This window comes from Grampus griseus (assembly GCF_964374135.1).
Source record: "Grampus griseus genome assembly, chromosome: 1".
NCBI lineage: Eukaryota > Metazoa > Chordata > Mammalia > Artiodactyla > Delphinidae > Grampus > Grampus griseus.
In genome coordinates, this window is record NC_139017.1 from 55,977,935 (window position 1) to 55,991,204 (window position 13,270).

General features: G+C 37.4%; 1 protein-coding gene across 2 annotated transcripts in view; it reads right to left on the reverse strand.

The window, feature by feature from the left end:
- Positions 1 to 13,270, reverse strand: part of RC3H1 (ring finger and CCCH-type domains 1) — a 96,205-nt gene that overhangs the window by 37,796 nt on the left and 45,139 nt on the right. For both annotated transcript variants that reach the window (XM_082651990.1, XM_082651989.1), the window contains exons 5-6: positions 12,663 to 12,838; positions 1,263 to 1,463 (exon numbers count right to left, since the gene is read on the reverse strand). In XM_082651990.1, the coding sequence (XP_082508116.1) occupies positions 1,263 to 1,463; positions 12,663 to 12,838 (377 nt within the window). The remainder of the gene's footprint in view (positions 1 to 1,262; positions 1,464 to 12,662; positions 12,839 to 13,270) is intronic.

Consider the following 13,270-nt stretch of genomic DNA (forward strand, 5'->3'; position numbering starts at 1 on the left):
GAGCAAAGTATTAATGCACTAAAATCAAAAAATAAAATAAAACCACCAGACACACACTAAGCTCTCAGTAAGTGTTAAATATTATTTTATTTAGGCTACTCTTACATACTAACATTATTTCATTTTTTTAAAATTTATTTATTTAATGTATTTATTTTTGGCTGCGCTGGGTCTTCGCAGCTGCGTGTGGGCCCTCTCCAGTTGCAGCGAGTGGGGGATACTCTTCACCATGGTGTGCGGGCTTCTCACTGTGGTGGCCTCCCCCATTGTGGAGCACGGGCTCTAGGTGCACAGGCCCCAGCAGTTGTGGCAACGGGCCCAGCTGCTCCGCAGCATGTAGGATCTTCCCAGACCAGGGCCCAAACCTGTGTCCCCTGCATTGGCAGGTGGACTCGCAATCACTGTGCCACCAGGGAAGTCCCGTCATTATTTCTTTAAATTAAATGTAAGGTGGATTCTAATGTATTATCATCTCTATGGTTATAAGGACTTAAGATAAAATAGTAAAAATTAAGGTAAATAGTAAAAATTTTAAAAAATTATTGAACATAATATATTTACATGGCACTTTTAAGATTTTTATACAGCACTTTCACATATTTCATGTTGAACTGCAACAAAACCAGTTTAAGTATTATTCTATAGTTTTAAAAGAATTAAATATAACTCTTAGAGTCAGAAATAGTGGGGCCTGACCTAAAATTCATGTGTACTCAAGTGATCTTTTCATCATAACAGACAACAAATAAAGTAGAAATAAGTTTACTGAAAATTTGATCAAATATAGAATGGTTGGTAACTTATAATGTGAAATTTTTCTGGCTAAGAACCACAAGAAACCTCAATGTATGCATCTTCCAGGTCATTAAATGGCTGTTCCAGGAGGACAATAAAGGCGTTTAGAAAATGAATTCAACTAATACAGTGATCAAAACTCAGAAAACAATAAAAGAAGGAAGAAAGGCAATGAAAAAATAGAGATAGGAGACTGTCACAGGAATGTGAGACAGCACTGGATAAAGCATTAAAACTAATTAAATCAAACCTTGTATGAACAATGTTAATTATACCTCAATTTAAAAAACCTTTACATGAACAAACTGCTACTATGATGTGACTAGTTATGACATGACACTCAGCTACAGAGAATATAATTTATAAGAGCCTGACATACAGGATTCACTTAAATATACACTTGTTAAATAAATGAATTACCAAAACTCCATGATTAGTCCAGAAGTAAGGAACAAAAAAGGGTCTACCTTGTCAATAATGGACTGCATATGAGATTTGTGAGACTGGTCCCCATAAAGCAAAGAGGACCACTGGTCTGGTGCAATTCGTAAGCCTGCTTCCATAGCAATCTGCACTATCTGGGAGTCATGTTCTCGCCGCAGAGCTTCATACGTTCTAAATTCTTCTTTCAGCTGCATCAAAGAAGAGTCTTCATCACGTTTGGTGACCTAGGAAGACACACGTAATCTCATGAGTCAGGTAAGAAACAAACTGGGCTTATACTTTATATGACCAAAGAGAGATATGAAAATACTTTGAAGAGAAGAGAGGGAGTCAAGATGGCGGACTAGAAGGATGTGGAATTCGCTTCTTGGTACAAAGAGGGCACCTACCAGGCACCAGTCCCCTGAGGGGACAGGAGGAACCCCCAGCAACTGGGCCGGAGGTCGGGCCTGAGCTCCTGTGGTGGGAGCACCGAGTCCAAACTGCTGGACTAACAGGGAACCTCAGACCCCAGGGAATATTAATCGGGGTGAAGCCTCCTAGAGATCCTCATCTAGGCACTGAGACCCACTCTACCCAACGGCCTGCAAACACCAGTGCTGGACCCCTCAGGAAAAACAACCCGTAAGACAGGAATACAGCCTTAGTCATCAAAAAAAAAAAAAACAAAAAATTGAAACGACAAAAAAATACATTACAAACAAAGGAGCAAGGTAAAAACCTACAAGACCAAATAAATGAAGACGAAATAGGCAACCCCTGAAAAAGAATTCAGAATAATGACAGTAAAGATGATCCCAAATCTCGGAAATACAATGGAGAAAATACAAGAAATGTTTAACAAGGATCTAGAAGAACTAAAGAGCAAACAAACGATGATGAACAACACAATAACTGAAATTAAAAATACTCTAGAAGGGGCTTCCGTGGTGGCGCGGTGGTTCAGAGTCCGCCTGCCGATGCAGGGGACACGGGTTCGTGCCCTGGTGTGGGAAGATCCCACGTGCCACGGAGCGGCTGGGCTCGTGAGCCATGGCCGCTGAGCCTGCGTGTCCAGAGCCTGTGCTCCACAACGGGAGAGGCCACAACAGTGAGAGGCCCATGTACCGCCAAAAAAAAAGCAAAAAAAAAACCCCCCAAAACTCTAGAAGGAATAAATGGCAGAAAAACGAATACGTGTACCGGAAGATAAAATGGGGGAAATAACTGCCGGGGACCAGAATAAACAAAAGGAATGAAAAGAATTGAGGACAGTCTCAGAGACCTCTGGGACAACATTACACGCACCAAGATTAGAATTATAGAGGTCCCAGAAGGAGAAGAGAAAAAGGAAACGTCTGAACAAATATTTGAAGAAATTATAGTCAAAAACTTCCGTAACATGGGAAAGGAAATAGTCAATCAAATCCAGGAAGGGCAGAGAATCCCATACAGGATAAACCCAAAGAGACACACACAGAGACATATATTAATCAAACTATCAAAAATTAAATACAAAGAAAAAATATTAAAAGCAGCAAGGGAAAAGCAACAAATAACATACAAGGGAATCCCAATAAGGTTAACAGCTGATCTTTCAGCAGAAACTCTGCAAGCCAGAAAGGAGTGGCAGGACATATTTAAAGTGATGAAAGGGAAAAACCTACAACCAAAATTACTCTACCCAGCAAGGGTCTCATTCATATTTGACATAGAAATCAAAAGCTTTACTGACAAAACAAAAGCTGTGAGAATTCGAAACCACCGACCAGGTTTACAACAAACGCTAAAGGAACTTCTCTAAGCAGGAAACACAAGAGATGACAAAGACCCACAAAAACAAACCCAAATGAATTAAGAAAATGGTAGTAGGAACATACATATCGATAATCACCTTCAGTGTAAATGGATTAAAAGCTCCAACCAAAAGACACAGACTGGCTGAAAGGATACAAAAACAAGACCCTTATATATGGTGTCTACAAGAAACCCACTTCAGACCTAGGGACACATACAGACTGAAAATGAGGTGATGGAAAAAGATATTCCATGCAAACGGAGATCACCAGAAAGATGGAGTAGCAATACTCATATCAGATAAAATAGACTTTAAAATAAAGACTGTTACAAGAGATAAGAAAGGACACTACATAATGATCAAGGGATCAATCCAAGAAGAACACATAACAATTATAAATATTTATGCACCCAACATAGGAGCACCTCAATACATAAGGCAAATACTAACAGCCACAAAAGGAGAAATCGACAGTAACACAATAAAAGTGGGGGACTTTAACACCCTACTTACACCAATACACAGATCACCCAGACAGAAAATAAATAAGGAAACAGAAGCTTTAAATGACACACACCAGAAAGACTTAATTGATATTTTTAGGACATTCTACCTGAAAGCGAAAGATACACTTTTTTCTCAAGTGCACACAGAACGTTTCCAGAATAGATCACATCTTGGGTCACAAATCAAGCCTTGGAAAATTTAAGAAAACTGAAATCATATCAATCATCTTTTCTGACCACAACACTATGAGATTAGAAATCAACTGCAGGAAAAAAACAATAAAAAACACAAACACATGGAGGCTAAACAGTGTGCTGCTAAATAACCAAAAGATCACTGAAGAAATCAAAGAAGAAATAAAAAAAATACCTAGAAACAAGTGACAATGCAAATAATGATCCAAAACCTATGGGACAAAGCAAAAGCAGTTCCAAGAGGGAAGTTCATAGCAATTCAAGCTCACCTCAAGAAACAAGAAAAATCTTCAATAAACAACTTAACCTTACACCTAAAGCAACTAGAAAAAGAAGAACAAAGAAAATGCAAAGTTGGTAGAAAGAAGAAATCATAAAGAGCAGAGATAAATGAAACGGAAACGAAGAAAACTAGAGCAAAGATCAATAAAACTAAGAGTTGATTCTTTGAGAAGATAAACAAAATTGATAAACCTTTAGCCAGTATCATCAAGAAAAAAAGGGAGGAATGAAATCAATAAAATTAGAAATGAAAAAGGAGAGATTACAACTGACACCACAGAAATATAAAAGATCGTAAGAGACTACTACAAGCAGCTATATGCCAATAACATGGACGACCCGGAAGAAACGGACAAATTCTTGGAAAAGTACAACTTTCCAAGATTGAAACAGGAGGAATTAGAAAATATAAACAGATTAATCACAGATAATGAAATTGAAACTGTAATTAAAAATTTTCCAACAAACAAAAGTCCAGGACCAGATGGCTTCACAGGTAAATTCTATCAAACATTTAGAGAAGAGTTAACACTTATCCTTCTCAAACTCTTCCAAAAAATTGCAGAGGGAGGAACACTCCCAAACTCACTCTATGAGACCACCATCATCACCCTGATACCAAAACCAGACAAATATATCACAAAAAAAGAAAATTATAGACCAACATCATTGATGAATATAGACACAAAAATCTTCAACAAAATACTAGCAAACAGAATCCAACAGCACATTAAAAGAACCATACACCATGATCAAGCGGGATTTATCCCAGGGATGCGAGGATTCTTCAATATACGCAAATCAATCAATGTGATACACCATGTTAACAACTTGAAAAATAAAAACCATATGACCAAATGTATCACACTAATCCAAGATGTTAATGAAAGGGAAAAAACAAACATATGATCATCTCAATAGATGCAGAAAAAGCTTTTGACACAATTCAATACCCATTTATGATAAAAACTCTCCAGAAAGTGAGCACAGAGGGAACCTATTTCAACATAGTAAAGCCCACATACGACAAACCCACAGCAAACATCATTCTCAATGGTGAAAAACTGAAAGCATTTCCTCTAGGATCAGGAACAAGACAAGGATGTCCACTCTCACCACTATTATTCAACATAGTTTTGGAAGTCCAAGCCAGGACAATCAGAGAAGGAAAAGAAATAAAAGGAATACAAATTGGAAAAGAAGAAGTAAAACTGTCACTGTTTGCAGATGACATGATACTATACATAGAGAATCCTAAAGATGCCACCAGAAAACTACTAGAGCTAATCAATGAATTTGGTAAACTTGCAGGATAAAAAATTAATGCACACAAATCTCTTGCATTCCTATACACTAATGATGAAAAATCTGAACGTGAAATTAAGGAAACACTTGCATTTACCATTGCAACAAAAAGAATAAAATACCTAGGAATAAACCTACCTAAGGAGACAAAAGACCAGTATGCAGAAAACTATAAGACACTGATGAAAAAAATTAAAGATGATACCAACAGATGGAGAGATATACCATGTTCTTGGATTGGAAGAATCAATATTGTGAAAATGACTATACTACCCAAAGCAATCTACAGATTCAATGCAATCCCTATCAAATTACCAATGGCATTTTTTACGGAACTAGAACAAAAAATCTTAAAATTTGTATGGAGACACAAAAGACCGTGAATAGCCAAAGCAGTCTTGAGAGAAAAAAACGGAGCTGGAGGAATCAGACTCCCTGACTTCAGACTATACTACAAAGCTACAGTAATCAAGACAATATGGTACTGGCATAAAAACAGAAATATAGATCAATGGAACAGGATAGAAAGCCCAGTGATAAACCCACACACACATAGTCAACTAGTCTATGACAAAGGAGGCAAGGATATACAATGGAGAAAAGAAAGCCCCTTCAATAAGTGGTGCTGGGAAAACTGGACAACTACATGTAAAAGAATGAAATTAGAACACTCCCTAACACCATACACAAAAATAAACTCAAAATGGATTAGAGACCTAAATGTAAGACTGGACACTATGAAACTCTTAGAGTAAAACATAGGAAGAACACTCTTTGACATAAATCACAGCAAGATTGTTTTTGATACACCTCCTAGAGTAATGGAAATAAAAATAAACAAATGGGACCTAATGAATCTTCAAAGCTTTTGCACAGCAAAGGAAACCATAAACAAGACGAAAAGACAACCCTACAAATGGGAGAAAATACTTGCAAATGAATCATCAGACAAAGGATTAATCTCCAGAATATATAAACAGCTCATGCAGCTCAATATCAAAAAAAACAAACAACCCAATTAAAAAATGGGAAGAAGACCTAAATAGACGTTTCTCCAAAGAAGACATGCAGATCACCAAGAAGCACATGAAAAGCTGCTCAATGTCACTAATTATTAAAGAAATGCAAATCAAAACTACAATGAGGTATCAGCTCACACCAGTTAGAATGGGCATCATCAGAAAATCTACAAACAACAAATGCTGGAGAGGGTGTGGAGAAAAGGGACCCCTCTTGCACTGTTGGTGGGAATGTAAATTGATACAGCCACTATGGAGAACAGTATGGAGGTTCCTTAAAACACTAAAAATAGAATTACCATATGACCCAGCAATCCCACTACTGGGCATATACCCTGAGAAAACCATAATTCAAAAAGACCCACACACCCGAATGTTCACTGCAGCACTATTTACAACAGTCAGGTCATGGAAGCAACCTAAATGCCCATTGACAGACGAATGGATAAAGAAGATGTGGTACATATATACAATGGAATATTACTCAGCCATAAAAAGGAACGAAATTGGATCATTCGTAGAGACGTGGATGCATCTAGAGACTGTCATACAGAGTGAAGTAAGTGAGAAAGAGAAAAACAAATATCGTATATTAAAGCATATATGTGGAACCTAGAAAATGGTACAGATGAACTGGTCTGCAGAGCAGAAATTGAGACACAGAAGGAGAGAAAAAACGTATGGACACCAAGGGGGGAAAGCAGCAAGGGGTGGGGGTGGTGGTGTGATGAATTGGACAATTGGGATTGACATGTATACACTGATATGTATAAAATGGCTGACCAATAAGAAAAAAAATTAAACAGAAAAATAACGGATTTTTGAATGAATATAAGGATTATATATGAACTGATATGTGTAATACAAAAAATGTTAACTGGAGAATCTAGGTGGTGGGTATATGGGTGTTCTCCATATAATTATTTAAACTTTTATGTATGTTTTAAAATTTTTATAATAAGATGTTGAGAAGAGAGCATTTAGGTGTTTCCTTCCTATAGACTTCGCATTTAAAAAATTAATTCCAAAACACCTGTGTTGCTGCTATTGTGATGTAATCTTTTCTTCTGTATGTCTTCTAACGAGATGCAGCTTGCATAAACGTGAGTGCTATTGGTTTCTGTATTTTAACTTTTGTATCCAGCCACCTTATTGAATTTTATTTTTGCTTATAATAGTTTTTCATCTGATTAATGATCTCCCCAAGTAAGATTACCTTTCTCATTTCTTTCCCATCTATATAAGCTTTTTTTTTTTCTCTTGTCTAACTGCATTGGGCAGTACCTCCAAGATAATGTTAAATTATGGAACTCATAGAGGACATCTTTGCCTTGCTTTTTAGCTTTACTGTAAATTCTTCTCATGCTTCCAATGCTGCCTTCTGAATATACGTCTGGAGTCTCCTGTGAATGATTTAGGAGACTCAAGTGTTACTGATGAGACACCTGAACACTTCAATGTGAACGTCCATTTCAAGTTGGCACCATCCAAGCCAGGTTCCAGGAATATGCCCACCCCACTCCTTAAAAAAAAAAAAAGGGAAAAAATGACTGGACCATCAGGTACAGCTCTGCAAACCAACACGTATGGCATTTAAAGAATGGACTTTGGGGTCTGATAGACATGGGTTCAAATCTCAGCTCTGCCATTTCTGAGGTATGCGGTGTGAGGGCCACCTCCCCTGCCTGAACTTCAAGTGTCTTTGGGGAATCGAAGGGGACACTGTGAGTTTAGCATCTAGCACAGTGAGGCTGTTCTCATTCACCAGCATGGGGGAGGGCGGGGCCTGGTACTCTGCATTGCCAACACAAGAAAGTTTGTAAGCTGGTGGGATTTCACATGTGCATAGCAAGTAGTCTGAAAAGACATCCATTAAGCTGAGAGCTGTGGTCACTTCTAAGGAGTGGGATAGAAGGGATATATTCCAGTAGGCTGAATATTTGTAAAGGGCAAGTTTTATACCTGTACCTTGAAATACATACAGATGTTTAAAGAAAACCAACTAAGAAACAAAAGTAAATAAAACGGGGGGGGGTATGTAAGATGCCAAGGTTGGCAGGAATCCTAGTATGTCTGAGTCCCCTTGACAAGGTCTGTTCCTCCAGTGATGAGAAGTGTTCTCCCTCTGAAGGAAGCCCTTGCTGACCCTACACGGAGCAGACCCTGGAGTCAAGATCACTCCACTCCTCCTCTACCCTACTCTCCCACCCTCTTACTTCTTTTTTTGCTTGAGTTAGTCCTGATTTAGTTTAGATATCCACACTCCTTTGAAGCCACTTGTCTCAGTGAAGACATGCCCACTCCCAGACTCAATATGTGAATCTTAATTAATCTAAGCTAGGGGCTTCTAATGTAGTCCACAGACCACCCCTACCAAGGGTCCGTGCATGGAATGCATGGGATTCACAATCTTGCGTTGGGAAAAAAGAAAAAAAAAAAACTTTTCATTAAACTCCAACTGAAATGTAACATTTCCTTCTATTATGAATGTAAGCAACAAACCACAGTATTAGCCGTAACTTGTGACTTTGTCACCAATGGAAATCACAAATATTTTCATATCACAAAACAGTTATTACAGGTATCTCAGAACACTGTTTACCTTCATCACTACTTAAAAATTATGGTTGTTATTAGATCAGCTGCTAGATTTTGTTATTTAGTGCACTAATAAAGAAGCAAGTTTATTCCTGTACCACTTAAAAAGTATATTTTTTGATATAGTTGGTTTCTTTTGTAATCCGGTCATTTCATTCTATGCAATTAAATAGAGTATTCTGGGAAGGGGTCCCTAGGTTTCATCAGACTGCCAAAGGGGCCCATGGCACAGAAAAGGTGAATAAACCCCGGTCTAAGCCAATGCTGGCAATTCCATTATCCGAGTTGGAGACTACTTAGGAAGTGTCATGTGACCTAGTGTGTCACATTCACAATGAGATACAATGGGACATCTGTTGGAGGGAGAGTGGAGTCCCTCTTGGGAAAGGTTTCTTAAGAGGAGACACAAGGAAGTCAAACTTTCTTCCTCTGCTTCTTAGAGTCTGATCATGTGAGCTGGGAATTTCTTCCACCATTGGGCAGCCATGTGAAAAGCAACTGATCCACCTAAGATGCAGAAAAGACTGATGGGAGAGGCCTGGGTTTTTGTGGATGTGGTTGATCTGGTGAATTAGCCAGACAGGAACGTCCCTACTTCTAGACTCCTGTTATCAATCAATAAATTCCTTAAGATTAAAAAAAAAAAAAAGATACAGGTACCACAATGTTCATTGCAGCACTATTCACAATAGCCAGGACATGGAAGCAACCTAAGTGTCCATCGACAGATGAATGGATAAAAAAGATGTGGCACATATATACAATGGAATATTACTCAGCCATAAAAAGGAACAAAATTGAGTTGTTTGTATTGAGGTGGATGGACCTAGAATCTGTCATACAGTGTGAAGTTAAGTCAGAAAAAGAAAAACAAATACCATATGCTAACACATACATATGGAATTTTAAAAAGCGGTACTGACGAACCTAGTGGCAGGGCAGGAATAAAGACACAGACATAGAGAACAGATCTGAGGGCACAGTGGGGGAAGGGGAAGCTGGGATGAAGTGAGAGAGTAGCAATGACATATATACACTACCAAATGTAAAATGGCTAGTGGGAAGCTACTGCATAGCACAAGGAGATCAACTTGATGCTTTGTGACGACCTAGAGGGATGGGATAGGGAGGGTGGGAGGGAGGCTCAAGAGGGAGGGGATATGGGGATATATGTATACAAACAGCTGATTAACTTTGTTGTACAGCAGGAAGTAACACAACATTGTAAAGCATTTATACTCCAGTAAAGATGTGAAAAAAAAAAGAAGAAAATACTCATACAAGTATTCTGAAAAACACCATGCTGCTTCTTCATATCTATGGATTATTACTCTTGGGCTTGCCTGGTATTGAGATAGCTGGTACTCAATAACTGAAAGAGCTTCAGATGCTGGTGTGATTCTAAAGATGACTAATTTGTACTTGGTTTAATTCTCCCTGCAGTTTTGTAGGTTAGGTCACCACCTGAAAGTGAAAATTCTAAGATGCTGTATGACGATGATATTTTTTAGCAATAAAAATAACTAACATTTATTGAGCACATAGTATGTGCCAGTGTGTTAAGTTACCTTATTAACTGTTATAGTGACATATTAACTCATTTAATTCTTTAAAGTTGTTGAGGTAGGTGCTAGTGGTATCACCCCTAATAATTCACATTTTAAGTCAAGCTGGATTCAGGCCAAAGCCCTAATGAATCAAAGTAAAACAATTAATTCTAGTCTAGGATCACCTATATCCTAACATATTTTACAACGTTTTTTGCCTTGCTAATCTTTTATTCCCATAAGGACTCAAATTCCTCTATAGAAAATTCCCATTTTTTTTCCCCTCCCATCAAAGAAACAATAGACTATCCTAGTCAGGACTTCCAGGTCATACTGATATATTTTTACTTGTATTCCATTCTTATTATAAGAAGGTCTAACTTAAATTTTGTTAGGTAAGTCCATAGAGAGACCAAACATAAAAAAATCAAGAACTATAGTCACAAAAACTAAATATATTTTGCCCCTATTCAAAGGCAAGTCAAAAGACCAAATGTATATGTATATGTATGAAACACCCTCTCAATATACATTAAATCTCATTAAAATGTAGTATATGCTTTCTATATGATGTACTGTTTCCATGGACTTGGCTCTCAAAACTCTCTTTAACTAAAAACACTCAAAGATTTCCAAGAAATGCAATGTCTGAAGTCCTGGAACTGTACTAAAATGCCTAGAATTATCCTGCAGCTTGAAAAGGCTTTTCCAATGGAAAAAAAAGAGATGCTAAAAAGACCCAGCTAGAACACAGCTATACGGACACAAACACCTGCAAAGAAAGGAAAATGCTGATTTGAGTTCCATGAAGAAGATGAAATGGGTATTGGCAGACACTTAATAGAAACTCTGCAATAGTGAATACAGTTTAGGGTATGGACCTATTGTGATGAGAGAAAATGAATCTTTTCATGATTGAGAGTATAGTACAAACTGCCACCAAAAGAAGAAAGCAGGTGGACAATGAAATAAAGCGACATAATCATGACTCAAGTGAAAAATAACTGGATTTTTACATATTCCAATCTTTTTTAAATTACTATTAACACTTTTAATTAGGATTGAGAAAGTTTCACTTGGGGTATTCTGGCGTTTTTGAGCCCCTTATTCTTCTTCACAGAGGAAGGCTGGATTTCTTTCCCTTTATTTCTTAAACTTCCTATACTGTATCTATCTGGCGCTGTTAATGGAGAAGTAACACTGGAAGCAGACAGACATTCTGAAATGTATTCCGGATTACACTGTACAGTCAGGTTATTAGAACCATTACATCAAATGTGAGTTATTCAGGGACAATCTGGACCAGTTGAGGTTCTGAGAGCTCTAGAGGGACGTATGAAAAACAAGAGGGGTGGGTACAGATGTGGAATCCACACCCCATTTTCAGTATATAATCTGAGTCTAGAAAGAAACAGAATAATATTGGCATTTAGCTAGAACTTAAAAAAAAATTTTTTTAAGTTAAATCTATATGCTCTGTTGATTTTGTGAACCATTTTATCCTTCTCAAAAAATAACGAGATTAGAATATAGCAGGATGGCTAATGTGGGAGTTTTTTAGTTTCAGTGTCAGATGAGGGAATGTGGTGACCTCCTTATAGCTTGTATGAATTAACAATTTTTTAGAGACATACTTCCCTGGCCCATGAAGTACTTGTTATGTGTTGTGTCAAAAGCAAGAAGCCCTGACATTAAGAAGTTAGGAAAACAGGATGAACAATAAGTGATACATAGTGGGCACCAGTGTTTGAAGTAGTGCTGATTCAACTTGGCATACAAAGGACATGTCCAGCATTACTGTATATACTAAAACCAAAATGGCACATGGAGCTCCAGTACTGTATATATGGAATTATATCAGGAGCAAATAGCCAAATAAAATGTACTCCTGCTTCAATGACTCTCTCTCTTTAGACCAATTCTGTTTGCAGTCTTGATGGAAAACTGCCATGGCTTTTTAGTTTCTTCAAATACAAAAATCTATAAGCCATGATTTAATCTATGTTGTACAATATCTAACATACAAAATTCAATACAAGATTTAACTTTAACAGGACACCATCTATATTCTTTAAAAGAGAAAAGAAAAACTGCTAAAATTTTATGGAAAGATACAGGCAACTTTATTAAACTCAAAGTCTTACTACCTAAGTTTGGGGAAAGGACGTTTCCTTTTAAGCTGATAGGTTCATACCTTGAAGCAGGAGGCTCTATAAAGGAGCTGGACAACATGCCCAATGCTAGTTTTAGAGGCTTGAGGAAACCGTGGCTCCAACCTTTGCACCACAAAGAGAACCAATACTTTTCTTGACAAAGCAGAACCATCTTCTAAGGCCAGGAGAACCAGCTTTAGAGCTTCCTCCTGCATTGCTAGGAAAAGTTGAGCAAAACCAAAATTTATCATGTACAGAGATAAGATAAAGCCATTTTTTAGAAGGGAAACATTTAATAATTTCTACAGGTACCACTTCATTAATGGGCAACACAACAACAACCAATATTCAGTTATACTTTTGAACCATTTGGGGGCAATTTTTTATTACATTCCATATACTTTATTTAAGAAAGCAGATAAAAGATTAATACAGTTAGGGAAAACCTCTATCAAAATGAATAAACTTTTGGCAGTAAAAGTTTTAAGTATCCTGAAAAACTGACATGGAATTACCCAAGCCATGACTGTGGGATACCAAGTGGGATATTACTTGATAACAACAGAATATTGCAAAGAACTAGCCTTTGTATATCACTTATAGTTCCTATACTATAAATACTTTTAGAATTACTAGTATAGTAAATATC